Below are 22,840 nucleotides of genomic sequence, written 5' to 3'. Positions count from 1 at the left end.
TGTGTTGGAGATGTAAGGTATCAGAGGGATCCTTATATCATGTCTGGTGTGGATGTGATTATATATATATATATATATATATATATACACACACACACACACACACACACACACACACATACATACACATACATACATACATACATACACATACAGTGGTACCTCTACTTACGAATTTAATGCGTTCCGAACGCACATTTGTAAGCTGAATCCCATAGGAATGCATTGGGAGAAAAAAATCCGTAAGTCGAAGCAACCCTATCTAAAAATTCGTAAGTAGAAAAATCCTATCTAAACCGCATCCAAGATGGCGGACGGAGCTCCATTCGTAAGTAGAAACATTCGTAAGTAGAGTTATTCGTAAATCGAGGTACCACTGTATATGAAATTGTGGAGTAAATGCTCATTAGGTAGCAAGCACCGTCTAATTTCCCTGCAAGCAAATCTGGATAAATGCTAAATAAAGCATCCTTCTCTCCCTCCCCCCCCCAGTCCATTTTCCATCACCACCACATAATTATTGTGGGCCTTGGAAGTCCACATTCCAAAGTCTGTGATGCATGGGCATGGCTACTGCCAGGAAAACGTTTGGTATTAACTGTGGCAGCCGTCGCCAACTTCATCGGATGCCAGGTCTCCCTGGTGATCTTAACCAAGGCATCTTGCTCTGGTTAGAACTGGTCCAAATCCATTTTCCAAATGGGTATAAAATCCTGACTTAAAAGCCAGGTGCTCTGCAGCTTTATAGTGGAAACTGAATACCAGACTTAAAAATAATAATAGACAATTCTTCTTCTTGCAATTGAAAGCAAAGCATTCCTTCAGTGTCTGTGAATCACGTAATGATTCCCTTGATTACTGGGGTCGGGGAGGGGGCGTTGAGAGACATACAAAGGCAAGAGCATCCCTTAATGTGTGTGTTCAGCACTTCAACAGCTTGGCAGAGATTTAAGATAAATTGGAACAAAATAAAAAAGCATGTCCTTGGAGGATGTCGGGTCTGAAATGTGCATGCAGATAAAGACCTTGCTTTCAAACACTGACCTTTTGTCTTCAGTGTGCTTGCCTTCCCCCTGCTGTATACATGATTTTTGGCAGACAATCAGACTACAAAGCAAATTACAGCTAATAGATTTAAGGGTCGGCAGCTGGCGGTCCATGGGCTGACTCCAGATCCCTGAGGGGTGCTATCTGGTCCCTTAGTTGCCAATCCTCTCTTTCCCATCATGTTCTTGGAACAGCCTGAGAGAAGGAAAATGGTGACTTGGGCAAGCAAATGAAGGGTTTTCCTCTTAAACTGCTGTGTTCCTTACTGTGTCTGTCTCTCTTGCCCTTCTGGGAAATTAGAAAGGGAAGCAGGCTGAGACCAGGGAGGGAAGCAATCCTGGGCTTGATCTGCACCATGCAGAGGACCTAGGAATGTGTTGGGGGCATTTTATCAGGTTTTCGTAGACAGGCTTTCATGGCTTAAAAAGAGGTATAGGCAAATTCATGGAGGTTAAGGCTATCAGTTATTACTAACCTCAATGGCTATGTTCTACCTCCACTGTCGGAGGCAGTATGCTGAATACCAGTTGCTGGAAATTGCAGGAAGGGAGACTGCTGTTTTGCTTAAGTCCTGCTTGTGAGCTCTGCCATGGGGCAGGCTTTTCTGATGTTTCTTAAACTTGTCCTGGGTTGCGTCTCTAAAGTGGTATCTCCTGTGAGCTTCAGTTTTCCCTCTGTAAAATGGGAACAATATTATTATTCCCATCTCTGTGGCACTGTAGCTGTTAATGAACAGTTCTGATGTTTTTAGATGCAAAATGCTGGGTTAAAGAAAGGAAGATTATAATTTAAAATAACCCCGTTTTTGCTTCCTCCCATGTCTTATGCGCTTTCCCTTTCCTCCTTTCTGGTGGTGGTGGTGGCGGCAACAGCAAACCCTTTCGATAAGGACAAACTTTGTTTTTGTTCCCACCCCAAGTAGCAGGTCTTTTTGTCCATACTATCATACTTGCTTGCTAGGCTTGTGTCCCTTGCTCAGTGCGATTTCATCAATTTATGGGCCTTCAGAAAGCAAAATGTTCAGAAAACTGGAACACACAAAACAAAATAAAAGAAGTGTGGAATTCACTCTCATGAGACTGAGCAATGGCCACCAACTTGAGTGGCTTTTTAAAAAAAGACTAGACAAAATCATGGAGGATAAAGCTATCACTGGCTACTACCATAGTTTTGAAGTTCTACCTCCTATCAGAGGTGGTATGCCTCTGAATACCAGTTGCTGGGAATTGCAAGGAGGGAGAGCTGCTCCTGCACCCAAGTCCTCCTTGCAGGTTTCCCATTGGTAGATCTGGTTGGCCAAGGTGAGAACAGGGTGATGGACTAGCAAGGCCTATGGCCTGATCCAGCAGGGCGTTTTAGATGTTTTTACGTTCTGCACTAGATTCTGAAATGATTTCCTCTGCAAAAGTTGTTCAAAATCCCCAAATCTTAGTTTTTCTTAGCATTTTTAAATAGAGCCTCTTAATTATTTAGGGGGAGGGGGGAATCTCCTAGGCATTGCAAGGATTAGGTTAGGCTGAGAAGCCTTTCACACACTGGGCTCCAAAATGGATGATCCTAAATGGTTTTTACTTGGCATACTTAATAATGAGGTCAAATATTGTTATCTCCCTCCAGTTTAATTTTAGTAGCGCTTTTTGCCATGGAGCGTAAAACCGTCCCCCGTCCCCCAGCAAAGAAATATGGTTTGAAATGGAAATGGCACTCATTTGTATAATTCATACTCTAATCTCGACTTCCAAACGTTAAATCTCACGCTGGCGTAGTGATGAAGGTTGCCAAGATGCCTCTGGGGTCTAGACATTTAATTTTGATAATTCTTCCCGCTGGAATGATATGCTTCTCTCTCTGTATGTGGTAATGAAGATGTTCCGCTAGATCCACCCGCCCCGGAGGCTGACAGATGCACCAACTTGGTGATTCTGGAGACAAATTGGGGGGGGGGGAGTGCTCATAGTATTTTCCTTTAAATGACCTGCTTTAAAATCCAATCCATCTTCTGACTTATGGGCGCACTGTCTAGAATGGGTTGAGGGAGACGGGCTCAATAAATCTGTCTGGAAATCAAATGACATGGTCAGAAATGAGCTCAAATAATGAGATTGCTTTCTGTCAGAAGCCACATCAGTTTCTCAGGTTTTAAAGAGCCTGAAGTTCCTTTGGAGCTGATTTCTTGCATGTCATTATCTATTTTCTGGTGCTCTTTGCATAGTTTTCCTGCATGAGCTGTTCCTTTGTTTTTGCAGGATTGTTCTTGGTCTTGGTTTTTTCTTTTTGGAATAATGCTCAAAAATTAAGCTCGTTCAGAGGGATGTGCAAAAAGCACGTGGGAGCTTGGACATAATTTGTTGTTATGCACAATCTGCTTTCCCAAGCAGTAAGACATTCCTGGGGGGCAAGCACTTAACCCAGTTTGATGGCTCCCGTAGGCACGCTTGCACCACGCCAAGCTTCCCACTGCCTCATACCTCTCACTCTCCTTCCTGGTAAGAGGCGGCAACACACCTCCCAGGAAGCTAGCACTGTGACTCCACTCCATCTGGCAAGCTAGTCTCCATCCAGGCAGGCAAGAGATATTATTGCGTTCAATGAAACACTCCTGCCAGACAAATAGCATTTAAGGAAGGTGCAAAGCAGGACTATTAGGAGTGTGACCAGGCATAGGAGCCAACTCCAGGGTGTGTGTTAATGAGTTAATTGTGGGGGCTGGACACCCACAAAGCCAATGAGAAAAGCCGGCAGGCGGCAGCAGCGCTGCCTCCAAGAGAGAAGCAGTTGTGTTCTGCCCTCACAGCCAGCCACCGAGGCACCCTTTTTCCGGGGGGGGGGGGGCTCGGATGCGGAGGCAGAGTCTCTTTGCCTCTGAGTCTGAGCCCCTCCCTACAGAAAAGGGCGGCCCGCTGTCTGTGCATTGTGGTAGTGGGCACTCACAGTCCTGAGGGTGGGATGGCACCCCTGTGACCAGGGGAGGTTTTCAATGGCCAGATAGAGAAAACTGATGCCCACATTTCTCTCCTAAAGCTGAGTCCCCCCCCCACCTGTGCAGGAAGGCATCACAAAATTTATTTATTTATTTATCTGTCTCTCTCACACTCTAGGAGAAAGCTGGGGACATGTAGCTACTGTCCGCTTAATCCTGCATTGGGACAACAAACACAGGTGAGAAACCAAAAACATGTGAACTGATCCAGTGGGTGTCTTGCTCTTCTGAAGTTAATCTGAGCCCAGCAATGAATTCCTAGGCTGCATGTGATTCAGCACATGTTGGGGTGAACTGACCATAAAAATGCATATATTGTTGAAAATAATATGCAAAAATGTATTCTTTTAGGGGAAATTTCTTTGCAAAAATGTGTGCAGCAGGAGAGAGAGGATATAAAAGTGTATATTAGAAGAGATTTGTGTTAAAATACAGAATAAGAACTTTTAAAGAATGTGAAAGGACGGTGAGAAATAAACTTGTGATTGGAAAAATGAGAAACTTGAGAGGAACCTCATATTCACCTGTCTCTAGTGCATAGCCCACCTGTCTCTACAGCCCAACTTGGTATGTTGTTGTTTAGTCGTTTAGTTGTGTCTGACTCTTCATGACCCCATGGACCAGAGCACGCCAGGCACTCCTGTCTTCCACTGCCTCCTGCAGTTTGGTCAGACTCACATTCGTAGCTTCGAGAACACAGTCCAACCATCTCGTCCTCTGTCGTCCCCTTCTCCTTGTGCCCTCAATCTTTCCCAACATCAGGTACTTTTCCAGGGAGCCTTGTCTTCTCATGAGGTGGCCAAAGTATTGGAGCCTCAGCTTCACTATCTGTCCTTCCAGTAAGCACTCAGAGCACTCAGCACTCAACTTGGTATAATCAGATGTAAAACCTCCCTATTTCATGAATAAAATTGTTTAGCAACCCTTCTAGTAATTCAACTTGTAAAGGCAGGGAGAGTGAGAGGCACTGTACTGTATTTAGCAATGCAGAGATCAGATGGAAGAGAAGATCTCTCTCTTAAAGGCTGTTAACTTAATGTAAGACTTGCCTCTATAAATGGTGCAATCGCTTCTGTATGTACATTCTTGCTGCATAGCTTGTCAGACATCTGGAGTATTAAGGCAGCCTTGTCCATTACGCGTGTTTAGCATAAACCTCATACCTTCCTCTCCTCTCTTCCCCCTCCAGTGCTGGAAATGGTGTCAGTACTTAATTATAAGCAGGGGGCCTCTGTTTCCGTGAGAACAGCCCCCCCCCCCCCCGTTGAGACAGAGGCACCCAGCAGAACTCCAACCAAGAGCCTCTTAAAAACATGGCTTAGGGTGTCTCAAGATTAAGGCTATTCTGTAAAGTACAACCCACCAATTTAAATGTTCTAAGGAATTCCCTCTGCAGCTAATGTGAAGTGGTAATCTTCCTCGGGCGGTAATTACTTGCTTTCTAATAGAATGGCACTGAGGGGAAGGAGAAGCAGCCGAAGCCCTAAAAATAATTAACAGCAACCTTGGCAGGTTATCTCAGAGCAAGGCAGAATATTTTCCCGGGGAGTGATGAGGACAAAGGCTTCACTTTCTCCCCACTCTGGGTTTCAGCAGGCAGTTCCTGACCCCTGCAGACTCTGGGCTGAAACAAATGAACGCCATTCTGCTTAATTCAAAATAGTTTATATCCCTCCTTTTCATTTTTAAAAGTGCCCAACATGGCTAACAGACTCTAGATCGCAACCAGCAAGTGCAGTGCCGATTAAGGACGCAGAAACACAAAGGAGGAAACAGCTTGCTACAGCCTTTCCCCCCTTCCCTTCTTCAAGCATCTCTTCCATGTGTTGTCAGCCTTGTGGGGCCCACCTGTCACAGGCTGCAAAATGCTTGCTGCTCATGTCATAGGTGTATTGTTTCCGGTGGTCTCCACCTGTCACAGTGGCCTGGGTGGGCTACTTCAGAGAAACGACTCCACACAGCTCTGCATTTTATTGTTTTATTGGTGCTGTGTATTTACAGTGCTAAAAGCAGTGCTATTTACAGAGATTAACACATCTTATCGGTCTTCTTCAGAACCTCCGAATGGAGGTTGCCGCGTTTTCCTCCAGCATAAAAGCTTGGGGAGACCCAGCCTCTTCCCCCGACGTTTCTTGCGCAATTCCGGAGTCGGTGGGATTGGCCTTCCCCCCTTGCTCCCCCCTTCCTGTCCCACCTTGGGAAGTGGCTCTGCTACCTTGCCTGAGCCTCGGACACCACTTCCTGCTTCTCCACTTGAGTCGGAACTCTCCCTGCTTTCCCCAGCGCTCGGAGATGGGCTGGATCTCAAGATGGGAGGGACCTCCCGATATCCCCTGTCCCTCACACCACCGTTTTGAGACTACCCATTTATTCCAGTCGTTACCAGCAATGGTGTCCACGGACACCTCTTAGGTTGCCTGCAAAAGGTTCCAATAAATGTCCACTAAAAATCCACAATGCATGAGAATGTTTGCTCTTCCTTCTCAGTTCCTGGTTGCACTGATTCAATTTCTCCTACATGGAACACGCACCCTTACACCTTCCCAGTTTTCATAGGATGCCAGAATTTTGACACCTTCCCTCCCATTTTCTGCTGAGGAGCGGTGCAAAGAGCTGCTCTCTGTGAGCAAGTACAGCAGTCACTGGTGTAGATGCCTTTCTGCCATTTATTGCATAGGGTGAAGGCCCACATCATTCTGTGCTCCAGTCTCTCTTCTTTTTTCCATATGGCAGCCATTTTTTGTTATGCCATGCCCCCACAGCTGCCATTTTGTGACTGGTACCCACTGGCTCAAAAAGCTTGGGGATCCCTGATCTATATAGTTGTCATTTTTCATATTTTGGAAAATGTTCTGTACAGAGAGCCTACTAAAATGAATGGGACCTCACAAACCACCAGTGGTTGATTGGCAGGAAGGCAGGATGTAAAAGGAAACAATAAAACAAAATAAAACAATAAAACAAAATAAAACAAAATTCTTCCAGTAGCACCTTAGAGACCAACTAAGTTTGTCATTGGTATGAGCTTTCGTGTGCATGCACACTTGTTTCGACTACGGCAGACCAACATAGCTACCTACCTGTAACTAGAAACAATAAAACGTGTGGGACGTCATATTATTTTTGCACTGCTCCTGATCATTTCATCAGAATTTCTGCAGAAGAACTTGCTGGGTGAATTGTGCCCTTTGGCTGACTGGCAAGGAAGCTTACCAATGACGTTGCACTTGCCATACTAGTCTTGTTCAACGTGGTGTCTTCCCAAATGTTAGACAGCAATCTCTAGCAGCCAGCATAGCCCAGTGGCCAGGGCTTGATGCCCATGGCATCAGGAGGGGGCCCTGGCTGGTGCAGGGAGGGGGCCCTACACTGGTCTGCCATGGTGTTCTGTGCACATGCTGTTAAATATTTGTAAATGTAACATGAGCTAAACAAGGGAGCAATGTCACTGAAATTACAATGACTTCCATCCTCTACAGATTGGCAACGCTGTACAAGTCGCCAAGTCAGAAGGAATCAACTGTGCCATTTTGTGTAACGGTAAGTACAGTGCGGATGGCGGGAGCAGGGCCAGGATTAGGAGCTGAAAAGTGAGGGCAGGGTATCTATACCTAAAATTGTGCTCTTGGAGCAGCTGCAAGTCTTCCAAGTTGAGCCAGTGGCAGAAATGTTCGTGGTGGCTCAATTCAAGTAGGGACGTCTTTTTTTTTGAGACCCCACCCCACCCCCTTCAGAATTTGCCACAGTTTGTGTGTTTGTCTGTGGTCAGGAACAGAAGCCAGCCAAGCAAAGACGATTGGTATTAATTCATGTTGTTGCTTTTGAAGTTTGCAAATAATACACAATTTATTACCTTTTTAAACAAGGTTTTCAAGTTTCCTTTATGACAAAATGAATCTAAGTTATGTCAATTGTTATGCATGTTATGCAGTCTCTATTAAATAACGGACAGCAGAATGAAAAGTGTTGTATTTGGTGGAAACTGAACTGCAGTGAAAAAGAAGCTGCGCTGATTTTGATGCATATAGGATGGAGAAGAGATTGCTGCCTTCCCACATCCCTAGCTAGGCCTTAGAAATAATCCTTCAGCAAATATTGTGATAGCCACGCTTTCTTGTCGTAATGGGCAGCTTTTGCAGAAGACAGAGCCAAGCAAGCAGAACCAATTTTAAACTCTTCTCTTCAAATGTCAAGAGCATAGCTTACCACATTGTAACTGTTCTCTTGCCATGTGTGCTCCTGGTAACATGTTGCCATAGCAGTTCTTACGTTTTTGTTTTTTTAGGGGGAAAGCGCTGCCTTATGAGTACTGAGGCTTTGGGGGGATAAAAATGCGACCTTTCAATTCTTGGAGTAAGACTGCTTTGCAGATGTGCCGTTACCAGCCTCTCTAAAGCTTTTTGTGGTTTGCTTGCTTCACAGCACTCCAGCCATCAACAAAATACAGTACGGTGTGAGAAAGTTTGCTGGATGCTGGACTAGATGGGCCATTGGCCTGATTCAGCAGGCTCTTCTTACATTCGTATGAAAGAAAAATCTCAAAGCGGTTTACTTAAAAGCATGTACAGTATCTATGAAAAATACAGCTGAAATAATGTAGTTTTAAAAACCAAATATGCACAGTAAAATGATTAAAAATGCAGATAAAAACATGAACATTTATTTCTTTTCCCCACCCACTTTTTTAACCGGGTGTGTGTGTTGCTGCTCTGTTAGCCAGCTTGATCAGTGCAGCAGAGTGTATGATTCAGAGAGCGCATCTGTAGAAATCTATGTTCTTAATTAACCACACAGTTCTGAGCAGAGCCATGAAATTTACAAACTCTTTGGTCTTTTACTGGAAGCTGCCTCTCATTTGTTTCTTGGCAAGACAGTTGGTCGCCTCTTTCGTTTCAGGGTAGTGTTGTTGTCCTCATGGTTATACAGAGCAAGGCACAGAGTAAAGGCAATGTGACAGCATTTTGTGGAACAATGGTTGTTGCTAAATATGATAGGTTTCAAGCTCCACTTCAGAGATGTGCTGGACACCAAGAAATGGTAATTTTCCATTTTGCTTGTGAGAAGCTTAAAAGCATTATTATTTATTTATCCTGCCCTTCCTCCCAAGCAACCCTTCCCCACCCGCCATAGTAAATGCTGGTAAAATAAAAGATACCACCTTGATCTACAACCTCGCCTATTTAATGACACAGGCTGTGTACACACTACACATGATCCCCACCCCCTAGACTCCTGAGATCTGTAGTTTATTCCTCATAGAGCTATAATGTCCAGTGCCCTTAACAACTTACAGTTCCCAGGATTCTTTGGAGGAATTACCATATCTTTCCGTCTATAAGGCCCCCTCATGTATAAGATGCCCCCTATTTTTGGGGACTCAGATTAAAGAAAATGGAAGGAGATGTATCCATGTATAAGACGCCCCCTAATTTTTGACATTATTTTTTAGGAAAAAAACCTAGTCTTGTACACGGAAAAATACGGTAATGTGTTTTAAAATTGTGTACAAAGTTACAGTTTCTTCAGTTGTTATACACAAAGTCACAGTATTTAGCTTAGCTTACCTATCCGGCTCTAGAGTAATGGAGCATTATTATTTCATGCTGAACATTTTTTAAAACCTTCAAAGTGCTAAGTTCTGCACCAAGGATTCCTGGATAAGATGCTTTAAACTGGCGGATGTTTTTTCCATTTTCTAAAAAACCGTGCAGTGAGAACAGGTCCCATCGGTAGATGGCCAGAGAATGCTTACATCTTCAAAACAGAAGGATTGTCGCTGATCAAGTGTTTTTTGTTTTTTAAATAAGTTGTCTCTTGCTCATTCACCCACCCTCCAGTCTGTAGAATTTGGGTGGTTTCTAAATTTGTACTGTGCGAGACTTTGCCAAATGCTGTAAGAACAGTTGTGAAAAGCTGTGGTCTGTCCATGTACTTATTCTGGCAAATGTATGCTATAAAGGCTGCTTAAAAGTTACTTACCAGTAAGAGGTCAAGCTTTATTAGAGAAATTACAGATCAAAGATCTCACAATGTCTAAGAAGTAGCTGGAGTTAATTTAATAGGTGACATTCATTTTGGCAAAGGCATAACCAGCTAAGGATGATGCAATCAACAGAAGTATAGTGTCCAGATAATGGGAATTAATAGTACCACTCTATTCTAATTTGATCAGACCCCACCTGGAGTTCTGTGTCCACTTCTGGGCACCACAGTTTCAGAAATATATTGATAAGCTGGAATGTGCAGAGGAGGGTGACCAGGATGACAGAGAGTCCGAAAACCATTCTGTATGAGGAACAGTTGAGGGAGTTGGGTATGTTTAGTGTGAAGAAGAGAGGTGGTATGATAGCCACCTTCAGATATCTGAACAGCTGGCACATGAAGATGGGGCAAGCTTGTTTTCTGCTGCTTCTCCAGAGGGTAGGAGCCAAACCAGTGGATTCAAATTACAAGAAAGGCGATTCCAACTAAATATTAGGAAGAACTTTCTGCCTGCAAGCGCTGTTCAACAGTAGAATGGGCTGCCTCGGAGGGTGGACTCTCCTTCATTGGAGATTTTTAAACAGAGTCTGGATGGCCAGCTCTCAGGGATTCTTTAGCAGTGATTCCTGCATTGCAGGGGATTTGACTAGAGCAGGCATCCCCAAACTTCGGCCCTCCAGATGTTTTGGACTACAATTCCCATCATCCCTGACCACTGGTCCTTTAGCTAGGGATCATGGGAGTTGTAGGCCAAAACATCTGGAGGGCTGCAGTTTGTGGATGCCTGGACTAGAGGGTAGGCAACCTAAGGCCAATGGGCCAGATGTGGCCCAATTGCCTTCTCAATCCGGCCCACGGACGGTCCGGGAAATCTCTGGGTTATTTGTGGGGCATAGGAATCCGTTCGTACTCCCCCCCCCAAAAAAAAATATAGTCCGGCCCACCACATGATCTGAGGACGGTAGACCGGCCCATGGTTGAAAAAGGTTGCTGACCCCTCGACTAGATGACCCTTGGGTGTTCCTTCAAACTCTGAATCTATGAATTTAGGTCTTTAGGGGGCAGGGGTAAAGCTGCATTTTTTAAAGAGACAGATTATGCTGAGAACTGTAGGCTGAAAACATTTGAGAATACAGGGTTGCTTCTCTGAATTGTGCTGACGTTAGAGTGTTGCACTGCACCTTCATCTGTGTTCAACCTGTATATTTGTAAACCATCTCAAATATTGGAGCAGTGCTTTAATTCTTCAGCCATACCTCCTTCCAAAAGGAACTTAACCCTACAGGAGTTAGGGAGCACTTAATGGGACAAACAATACCCTTCCAGAATGATGCAGGCAATGATACTTTTATCCAGTGGCTGGAATTCCAAGTGCCTATAGAAAGTGCGTATAGATTAAGAATAAGCTGAAGCACAAAAAGGTGATTCGGAAGTCAAAAGAGTGTATATGCTAGATGTTATGTTATTAGTTACAGTTTAGTGGTGGTAAAGGTAAAGGTCCCCCTGACCATTAGGTCCAGTTGCGGACGACTCTGGAGTTGCGCACTCATCTCGCTCTATAGGCCGAGGGAGCCGCCATTTGTCCGCAGACAGCTTCCAGGTCATGTGGCCAGCATGACTAAGCCGCTTCTGGTGAAACCAGAGCAGCGCACGGAAACATCCTTTACCTTTCCATCGGAGTGGTACCTATTTATCTACTTGCACTTTGACGTGCTTTTGAACTGCTAGGTGGGCAGGAGCTGGGACCGAACAACGGGAGCTCACCCCGTTGCAGGGATTAGAACCGCCAACCTTCTGATCAGCAAGTTTAGGCTCTGTGGTTTTTAGACCACAGCGCCACCCCTTAGTGGTGTTATTGGGGTATTATTGTGTTTGTATGTCCTAATGTTCCTTTCCTTTTTCCTTTTCATTTTTTCATTGTTGTATATAAAATGTTTTGCAATAAAAGTCATTATATTTTATTTAAAAAAGGAATTATGCATAAATTTTAGCTCTTCTGCTTATATAACTGCTGGAATACTTTTCTTGAACAAACTTGATTTCTGGAGCAAGTTGAGGGAGGATTTGACATTTGCAAGTGGGTGGCTGGTGGCCATGATGACTGATGGGGCAAAAGGCTGGTATCCCAACAGGTGGAGCCAGAGCCAATGGAAGGCAGAGCTAGATGATTCTAGTTTTGTCCCCGTCCTCCTCCCTGCTGAGTTCTACAAGGCACAACGCTGAGACTAAAGAGGAGGAATATGGCAGGCAATAATAATACCCCTCCCATCTGGCTGGGTTGCCCCCATGGGCTAGTTAGAAGTAAGAAAGCAGGCTGGTGATGGCAGACTTAGCTTGGTGGGACAGTCCCTCAATTGCCCTAATGAACCAGACTCCACTGACATTTGCAGTGAAAGGGGTGTCGTAGCAGTAATGAAACATTAAACCTTTTGATTATGCACTTCGTAGACTCAAACACTTGACTCAAAACAGCAGGGGCATCTTGTCTAGATTTTGCCCTTCTGGCATGTCTCTTAAAAAGAATGACCCGATTTGCCACATACGGCAAGACAGTTTGTAATGCAGCATGCTGAAAGTTCCCAGAGATCAGCATGAAAAAAACACTTGCTGTTTTCATCACAGATCAAGTTGGTCTTGCTCGTAGGACCTCCTGGCATTTTGTAAAAGACACACCAGATAGTAATTCCACCTGATGTTTCACACTCGGCCAGCTTGAAATGTCATCTTTTCTGAAACAACTTTACTGCTTCCTTGAGCAATTGGTAGCCACCTGAAGTATTATTCACCTTTCTCAGAAGAGGCCTGACAACAGAATGTGTGTGTGTGTATACACACACCCATTAAGCGCTGTCACATCTGCTTGCTCCAGATGCCACCTAGAGCTCACCCCAACACCTTTTATGTATATAGGAAGAAAGATGGCACATTCAGACCACACATTTGAAGTTCATGGCTTCCCCAAAGAATCCTGGGAAATGCAGTTCATGAAGGGTGCTAGGAGTTGTGGCTTTGGGAGGGGTAAAGTACAATTCCATGGGTTCTTTGGAGGAAGCTGTGACTGTGAAAGTGGTACAGATGTACTCTGAATGTATTGGATGGAATGCGGGGGGGGGGGGGGATTCAGCTAATGAGTCCCATCAGCAGAAGCCTTACGCAAAGGCTTCTGCTTATGCCATGTTGAATTCTTCCCATTGTCTTGCCTCTCCCTTATGACATTTTAGCAGATGGCAAAGACCTTTTCATTTTATTTTAGAAAGGCCCCTGGCCTTTAATTATTAGCGATTATAGTTGATTGTTACAGTTTTACTCTGGCGATATAATGTGCTAATTGCAGTTACTGTTTTGTCTCCTGCTGTGGCTTTTATAGGTTTCGTTTCTTCGCATCATTTTCTTCCATTTGGGCTTTGCAATTTCGTTTTTATTTTTAGTAGGGATGTCATTGGTTGGCTTAAGACTAATTTGGGGAAAGATGGGATATAAATGTTTTAAATAAATAAGGTAGACAGAGTGAAATACCTAAGAGGCAAGGATAAAGTATAAGAAGATGTAGTTATTTAAATTGGCCTAGTTAAATTGGCCTGGGCAGAAGTAACCAATGGGGTGGCCTTCAGACATTGTTGGACTGCAAATCCTATCAGCCCAAAACAGTCTGGTCAGTCGCCAGTGATGGTGGGATTTGTAGTTTACCAACATTCCGGGGGGGGGGGGGTTACTGTGTTGGCTACCCCTGCAGTAGATCATTTAGGGCTTGGGAATGCTGTGAACATCATGAAAAAGTTACCATAAGTTTTGAAGGGAGATGGGAATTAAGGGAGGGAGGTGAGTGTCATTGTGGAAGTATTGGGGGTAGCAGTTCTAAACATAAGGAGCAACAAGGAAGAAAGGACCATTCTTGGATGGGCGGGTGTCAATTCAGGGAGCAGCAGTCCGCAGACATTCTTGGAGTACACAGATTATTTAGATTCTTTCCAACCTAGGTTCAGTCCTGGCCACGGAATTGAGTTGGCCTTGGTCACCTTGCAGAGTGGGACAGTGGGAGTGCGACCTTGCTCCTGCTCCTTGATCTCTTGTCAGCACTTGATACCACTGACCATGGTATCTTCCTGGTCCAGCTCCAGGGAATGGGAATTGGGGGCACTGTGTTACAGTGGTTCCAATCCTACCTTCAAGACAAGAGTCCACAGAATATCATTGAGAGAGCACCTTTCGGCCCCCTGGCAGCTATGTTATTGGGTGAGACAGGGGACGATCTTATCTCTGGTGCTATTTAATAATCTACATGATGAAGCCATTGGGAGCAGTCATGAGGAGTTTGGGGGCAAGGTGCCATCGGTATGCTGATGACACTCAGTTCTGTTTCTCCATGACATCTGAATCAGGAAATGTCGCGAAGTCCCTGGGCCATTGCCTGGATGCAGAGGTGAAATGGATGAGGAAAAGGGCTGAACCCCATTAGCAAACTACTCCTGATCTATGGGAATGCTGCTGAATCACTAAAAATTTTAGTTATTTGCAGCTTTCCAACTGTCCTGTTCCTTTATTCTTTGCCTTCTCTACAGACTCATGGATTCAGAGATGTTCAGCTTCCATCTCCAAACCTTACGCTGGCAGAAAGTGAAGCAAACCCTCGTAAAAGACCACGGACAGAACAGATGGAAGAAAATTGATCTGGAGCAGCAGCAGCACTGTTTGAAAACGGTTTGCACTGAAGGAGAGCTTCAGAGTGTTCAAGAGACTATTTCGTTTGGTGGTGGGGTAGGGAATTTGTTTAATGTTAATCCATACCATGGTGTGACTTTTATCTCACCTCCATGTCTCCCATCACTCACCCCTGGACCCCACTCTTTCTCTTCCTAAATAAAGCTTGAAAATGTATATATTTAAAACAACTAGTTACCAGTGTCCAGAGAGGTAGGTGTTCGGTAGCAAAGAGTCTCATGCCATAATATTAATGGTGAAGTATACTGTGGCCCACAAAAGCTTGTTCTCTGAAATGATTTTTCATCTATACAGGCATACCTTGTTTTATTGCTCCTCGCTTTATTGTGCCCCGCTGATATTGCTCCTTACAAGGATGTGGGTGCAGCTGCTTCCAGGGGAAGGAAGCCCCCCCACCCACCCTTGCCACTACTTCTCTTCCAGCCACAGAAATGGACCTGACTAGAGATGGAGCTGTCGTCCCCCCCCCCCCTCCACTCCTGTAGCCAGCAGGACCTGGCTTAATTTTGACCATAGTATAGTGTAAACATAACCTTTATATGTACTGGGAAACCAAAAAAAAAAAGTGCGGCTTGCTTTATTGCGATATTTGCTTTATTGTGGTGGTCTGGAACTGAACCCGCAATACATCCAAGGTATGCCTGTAGTCTTTACAGTGCCACAAACTTGTTCTCTGGTTTTCTTAGAATGGAGGATAGGAAATTGGCTGATATGAGATATTTGCTGTGCAGCAGAAAGGCAAACTTCAGCCAGTTGTGCGGTTCAACTCTGTGGCAGCCAGGCCTTCAATGCCAAGAAGGACTTACTGAAACTATCTTAAAGTCCAGAGGTAGGGAACCTCAAACCCAAGCTCCAAATGTGGCCTTCCAGACCTCTCTGCCCAGCCCTTGGGATCCTCCCCAGGCCACACACTCTCCAGGTGGCACATCCCTTGCTGGCCTGCCTTCACACCTTTGTTTAGTGTTGTTGCCTGGCATCCTTGAACTCTGATAATGCTTCATGTTCACTCTGGACGGAGGATAGAGAGAGATTTGTGTAGAAACTGGCCGGCAAGGCTGAAAGTTACATCCATTGCTCTCTGCCCACTTTTGCCCCTGGATGGCTGCCCAGAAGGGAACGCGGCCCCTGGGCTGTAAACACTTTCCCATCCCCTGGCCTACTGATTCATTTTCTCCCATAGGATTGAATGGCAGCCAGGGGTGGAAACTATCCCTGAGGTGACCACTTGGGGCCATTGAGCAACTTCCAGCTGCCCCCTTGGCTATTGACCACAGTTTGAGAATGGGCAAAGAGCAGAGCTTGTGGCTGTTTTCCTTGCTTCCCCGATGCCTATTTAAGTTTATTCCATAGAACTGAATAAGAATTGCTGGAAATTAAGATTGCTCCAGTATGTGCATTCTGCCCTGTACATGCTGTTTCTTTAAAATGGCTATGGCTCAGTAGCAGGGTACCTGGTTTGCATGAAAAAGCTGTCTGGTTCAATCCCTGGCATTTCCAGGGAGGTTTGGAAGAGATCTATCCCCCTGCTGGCTGAAACTCTGGAGAGACACTGCCAATCAGCATAGACAAAACATAGCTAGATGGATCAAAGGCCTGGTTTCTTATGAGGCTATTTCCTGTGTTCCTATACCTGGGAGAGCCCCCTGTAGAGCTGCTGCCAATCATTGCTAGACAGAAACTTCTGACTGACAGATAAGGCAATTTCCTGGGTTCCTTTGTCAAATTCTGGTGTGACTTAAGAGGCATAGCTCAGAGGTTGACCCACAAACACACCGGCAGTGTGTTCAGATAGATGGGTGCACATTCACATATTAAAAGCAGTGTTACATGCAACATCTGGCTTGAGGAAGCAGGCATTTCTGCTCTGTGGTGCTGCAAATGCTCTTGTTAATGCATGATACATCTGGATAAAACCTGCAGCCCTGCATAGCAGATTTGAGCCCTTCCAGGCTGCCCCATTATAGCTGAATGGGGGCCTTGGACAACAAAAACCGCTTCCCATAATTCTGGGCTTTTTCCAGTAAAAAAAAAAGCTGTGGGGAAATGCATGCCGAAAATGTGGAGTGAGGCTTGCTTTGATGCAGCTTCATCTAACCTCCTTGCAAACAAATCAGAAGGAATGGTCACTGAATAGCCAACGTCATCTAAGCTCTTCTTTGCCGAATAGGAAGAAAGCTCAATAAGCAGATCATCCAGAAGTACCCACAAAAGGTGAAAAGGAAGAAGGAAATGGCGTCTTTATTCTGATAAAAAAAAAAAAATCTTCAAACATAACTTTTTGCGGTCAAGCATTGCAGTTGGCATCAGTCGTGGCACTTTTAAAATATAATGTGTAGACTTAAAAGCAGACATGGTATTTCTAGGGCAGAACAGCGTTGGAGGTTTATCAGGGTAATGAAATATTCAGGGTTCCATTTTGGGAACGTGAGATGTTGTCAAATTTCGGAGCCAGTGAGTCAGGAAGAGCTTCCCTGCCAGTGCTGAAACTAAAGAGGAGCCGACAAGAGGGAGGGAGAGGAGACCAAGTTGTGACTCAGACATGAACCATTTTTGGTGCAGGAGACATGCGCAAGACAAAAGGATCCTACCGTGGGTGATGTCAACAAGCAAACGCTTTGTTTGGGAATAATAATAGCTGCTTACGTCTTGGCAGTGTCAGCGGAGAGGGGTGCTTGATATACTGGCTACACCTGCTTAGCCACATGGAAAACGGGATAGTAATTGAGGGATGTTGTGACGCCTTTCTTAAAAAGAGCCGCTGATTGCTACTGATTGAAGCATTGATTGGTGCTTACTCTGCTTGGATACGAGAAGGAAAATCTTTCCCTGTTCACTGAGTTATTTTGATACATGTCATGGTTATGTTTCTAAGCCTCTTATCTTCCATGGAGGATAATTTTATTTAAAGAGCTGTCTTGTATATGTTTTACGCTATTCTGAAAGAAAGATAGAGATGTCACTCGCTGGTGGGCAGTGTTGAGGCTACCACCTAATAATTATACCTTTTTACATATATATATAAAATATTTGTGCCCACAGAATCCAGCAGCAATTCAAAGCAAAATAATTAGTATTGGGTGCTTTCTTAAAGCTTAAAACATGCAGAATGCATGTTAAAGTCTTATGCATTCAGCCCTGGAAAAGAGTTGGGTAGAAGACATTGGATTCAAATTCTTCCTGAAAAGAGAATCTGCAGTCAGATCTTGCCTTGAACTGGTGTGGCTATTATTCTGTCAACACCATCACCCTGCCCCCACTATAATACTCTCCCCTGGGAGGCCAACCTAGCACTGACATCATCTTCACATCAGTATAAGAGTTTTTAAACATTGCCTAAAAGTTGCCTAGAGCCTGCCCTGTGTTAGGGCAATTAACAAATAATGTAATCCACAATATGGTTTTCTGCTACCCGTTTCCCTTCCAGCTGCACACTCCTTTTCCTATGAGTGACATTGGCTTATTCTTCAGCAAGATCTTCTTGCCCTTTGCCCTTTCACCTGTGCCTCATCATGCATGACCTTTGCTTGGGGGCATCTGCAAGGTACTGTAGTGAACATTCCACTTCAAGCCAGAACAGAACCTGCCTCTTAACGGCAGGTTTACATGTACAGCCAGGTGCAATTGTGTTTCTTACACAGGCACACCCCTCTTCATTTGTGGCTGTTAAGAGTTAGATTTAGCTTTGCATGTTAACGGGGGAAAGCAGCACGATACCAAAACGAGAGAAGCCTGTAATTGTGCAAAATAAGACGTTTAGCTGTCCAATTTTGTCACGTTGACTCAAAAAGGAAATGTCAGCTTGTTTGGGGATTGATGCTCGAAATGCCAATTGTATCTAAATGCACGAATCCCGAAGATCCTGCTGATTATTAGTATTATTTAATTTGATACTACAGCAAAGCTCGTTGCTTAGGAGCTGGAGGAGGTAATAATCGCTACCCCACAAGCCTCAAGTCCCTACCACAGAGCTTAGCAGTAGCATTACCCTGTAGCTGTAACTTGTGTTAAGGTTTTCGGAAACTGCTTTATTCTCTGTTCTGGAAAGAGAAAACAAGGCACTTAACTCTATATTGTTACCAGCATTTTCTGTTTTGAAGAATACGTAAATAAAAACTCCCAACACACCAATCGGGACCCTTTGTAGCAATCAGCTCTGAAGCAAAATAAACCTACCATAATTGTGTGGTTTTTTTTAAAGCAAAAACCTCTGTTCTGTGCTGGTGGAATCAGATACGCTGCAAGTGATAACTTTTGTGTCCAAAATATGCCCTCCCTGGACACTAACCTTACTGGGTAAAAGATTTGTCTATCCCAACCTATTACTTACGATGCTGGATTTCTGCTTGCAGGGAGATTCCTCCCCCTTTCTGTCATCTGAAATAATACAGCCCATTCTACCACAGTGAGGATTCTCGTGACTCATTACCACCCAATTCTGCTGCCACAGTTTCTGGTTGCAGGAGCTACCGTATTTCTGGGCTTGCCCCCAAAGTGGTATCATCACTTTGAGGTTATCCCTTTGAAGGTGGAGTGAGGCTAGGGGTGCCGTTTTCTGTTCAGTGTTACTGGATTTGATTCCTCTCTATGGCTTACCCTGTTGCAAGCCACCTTGGAGATCATTTGATCGAAAGACAGGACCTATCAATCTTAGAAATGAATTAAATGATGTAATGGTTTTTATAATGCAGACTTTGAATTAGCAGTGGGCTCCAGTTTTTAAGTAGTTTTGACTTGCTGATATATGCTGGCTTTGGCTTTGGCTTTGGCTTTGGCTTGAAAGGCTTACTGTAAATCTACTTCTGGAACATTTACCGCAGTAAATGAAAGGAAATAATGAGTGTGACCTAGAATAGAAATACACTCTGGAGTGCTCACATACACTGTCGATAGAGGTTGTGTCCACCTGCGTTTGGAAGTGTAATTGCATAGAAGGACTAATTAACTAGTATTATTCTGCCCTGGTATATGGTAATTATATTTGCAATTTATTTTTTATGGGGCTATGAAGGTTTGTCTGAGGCCAACGTTTTTTCCTAAGGCAGCGGGACTCCGTGAGACAAAATAAATCATCTGCCATTATTCTGAGCTGTGTAAATGGGCAGAGGGCCAGCACTAAGTTTATACATCATGTAAGACATCAGTAAACCCAGCGCTGAGAGATGTGTGGTAGAGCCAGCAGCTGTGTGCTACACCTTCTTTACAGAAATGTCACACACACATGGATTCCCCAGTGGGGATGTGTGGCATGGGGAGAATTCCAAGGGCCAGATTTGGCTCCCAGGGCTGAGGTTCCCACCTCTCTTGTTGTTGTTGTTGTTGTTTGTTGTTGTTATTTATTATTTATTAAATTTGTATACCGCCCTTCATCCAAAGATCTCAGGGTGGTTCACGGCATAAAATACAGAATAAAGCCACAAAGTGTATAATAAATGACAGCTGGGAGGAGCGCAGAGAAGAAACTCCACGGTGCATCTGCAGCAGCACAACCAGACGCCTTTATCTGCCCCAACTGAAACAAAACATGTCTCTGCTGTATCGGTGTCTATAGCCACAGCAGACTCTTTAACCTCCCAGCAGCTTGACTTCACCCCCAAAGGTCCATTCCTCCATTGTCTCCCAAGACAGATGCCAACAACAAAATAAGAACGGAACAGAACAAAAATTTCCCCTCCCCACAAAAAAAAAACATTTAAAGGACCTCTGCCCTGTATGATTACAATATTTCAGGGTAATATATCTCACAGGTTATTTTGTTTATATCCTGCCTTTCCTCCAAGGAGCTCATTTATGGTTCTACCGCCTGCCTCCAGTTTATCCTCACAAAACTCCTGCAAAGTAGGTGAGGTTTGAGAGGCAGTGGACATCAGTCCACATAGTCACTCAGTGAGCTCCCACCTAATTGCTGAAGTGGGAATCAAAGGCTGCCACAAAGGTGGGAGAACAGGATCTGCTCTGAATCATGCCAGGCAGAGGCAGACCCCAGAGGGCAGCCTCTGCCATTTTCTCCCTAGGGGTGGGAGGAGAGCAGCAGTGCCCCCTATTCACCTAGGATGCTGTAGAGGTGGCATTGAGAGGGCTGCCCAGGAGGCAGCAGATCCAGCCTCCATTGTGGCAGCAGACAATGCATTCCTTGAAGGCCGGATCAGTTGCCCCCGGCAATCCAGTTGCTCAAGGCCTTACCTTGCCTCATGGGTGGGCCAGCCCTGTGTGTATTACTGGGATTTTAACAAGGCAATAACAGGTGACACAGAAACACACACAATTTGTTTGCCCCAGTATATGAGGAGAAAGTAATGTCCCTTGGAGAAGGAGCAGTCACTCATTTGTAAAGCACCTGCTTGGTTTATTGATTGATTGATTTCCAATATTTATATACTCCTAATGACAAAAGCCATCTGGGTGGTTCACAGGTAAAGATTAAAAACAAACTACAATAGGAAACTAAAATCTAACACATAATAAAACCAGCAACAGAGAACGACATCTGGCAAAACAAACACAAAAAGCAGCAATGAAATATTTATGACTGAAAACGCCTTCACCTGGAACCTAAAAAGGTCATTGTGTAGGCACTAGGTACACCTTTCTGGGGGTGCCAACACTGGAAAGGCCCACTCTAGTAGCTGACCTCATTTGTTTCATTTTGTTCCACACACTTCTGCATTCGTACATGACAGGCACAATATGTAGTGAACCCAGGCTCACTAAACCTTCCATCATTGTAACTTGAAGAGTCTTTAAGCTGCCACGTTCTTCATCTTGAGAGCTCACTGGAAAGAAAACACAATGCTGTATTGAGCAGCATACATTTAGTTTACCTCACTTAAAAAGACTATTGTATATATAGTTTGACGAGGGAGCGAAAAATTCATCGGTATGAGCTTTGTTTGTCTGGTGTTGGGTTCCTACTCTGGCTTTGCAAGACATGGTTCAAAAGGTTTCAGCATCTCTTGATGGAATGGAGTGCAACATATGTTTGGATATAAAAAAGCACACTGACACTCCTTTGAATATGCTTGTGCTGTCTGGATCTCAAAGCGTCAGTCTCTGAAAATAGAAAACCTTTGTCAAACAAGCCTCAAATCTTTTCTTTTTTAACTCTGGCAATCTTCCAGAAGGATCGGGTTTCAGTCCAATGTTGTTCATCCTCATGTTGAACAGTCCAATGTGGTTCAGTCCAATGTTGTTCAGACCCATTGAAATTAATAGGCATGTCTAACATTGACCCATTTGGTTGTATTCAATGCTAGCCCTACTCAGAGCAGACGTATTGAAATAAATGAACACTACCAAGTTGGGCCCTTTCATTTCAGTGGGTCTACTCTGGGTAAAATAGTTGGAAACGACCCTTAATTCCAATGGATGTGCTGTGGCTGATGTTGGGCAAGTAGTACATAAAATGAGTCTGCTGGATCAGGCAATAGCTCATTTAGTCCAGAGTTATGTTCTCACAGTGGCCAACCAGCAAGACCTTAGCTATATTTGGTGTAGTCCTTGTTTGCCTCAAATGGTACAAAGCTCCCATGAATCCAAGCATTTCAGCTTAAATGGATGGTAGATCAGATTGCAAATTTGTTTCCATTTCCATTCCGTAATGAATGTCTCGATACACCACTCAAGCATATTAAAGCACTTCAATATGCAGAGAATTTATGAGACACCTTTAGGATAATGCAGTCTTTGTAACCTGAGATGGATTCCTGGGTCTGTTGTAATACATGGCAAAACTATTGATTTTGACTCCAACCCAGAACTTCTGGATTTTAATGTCAATATAGGCTTTTGATGGTAATAATTCATACATGCAGAACCGGTCATCCTAAATATTTGCCAATGTTTCTTATTTTGTATTTGTTATGCTTAAATGCAATTAGAAATTTGTCAGTGCGGGATAAATTTGCAACAGGGTATTCTTATTAGCTGAAACGTGAAAATCCATTCCAGTTCAGACCGTTGTCCATGGTTCTGAACGATTTGATTTCAGCTTTACAGTTCTGTACTGGCTAAAAGTGCAGTACTGTATGCCACATTTGGAAACTGATCATGACATCATATCAGCAACCCGCAACTGAAATGGAAAATGCTGCTGACTTGGTTGTGTGTTACATCTCA

The 22,840-nt window shown here is 44.2% G+C and overlaps 1 protein-coding gene across 1 annotated transcript in view; it reads left to right on the top strand.

Moving 5' to 3' along the window:
- The window catches only part of RAD51C (RAD51 paralog C), a 30,389-nt gene extending 15,488 nt beyond the window's left edge, over nt 1-14,901 (top strand). The window contains exons 7-9 of the mRNA XM_035139527.3: nt 4,146-4,206; nt 7,507-7,567; nt 14,569-14,901. Of these exons, the coding sequence (XP_034995418.1) occupies nt 4,146-4,206; nt 7,507-7,567; nt 14,569-14,676 (230 nt within the window). The 3' untranslated portion in view covers nt 14,677-14,901. The remainder of the gene's footprint in view (nt 1-4,145; nt 4,207-7,506; nt 7,568-14,568) is intronic.
- The last annotated feature ends 7,939 nt before the right edge of the window (nt 14,902-22,840 follow it).

This window comes from Zootoca vivipara, chromosome 14 (genome assembly GCF_965207765.1).
Source record: "Zootoca vivipara chromosome 14, rZooViv2.hap1.1, whole genome shotgun sequence".
NCBI lineage: Eukaryota > Metazoa > Chordata > Lepidosauria > Squamata > Lacertidae > Zootoca > Zootoca vivipara.
This window is presented reverse-complemented; position numbering and strand designations above follow the sequence as displayed.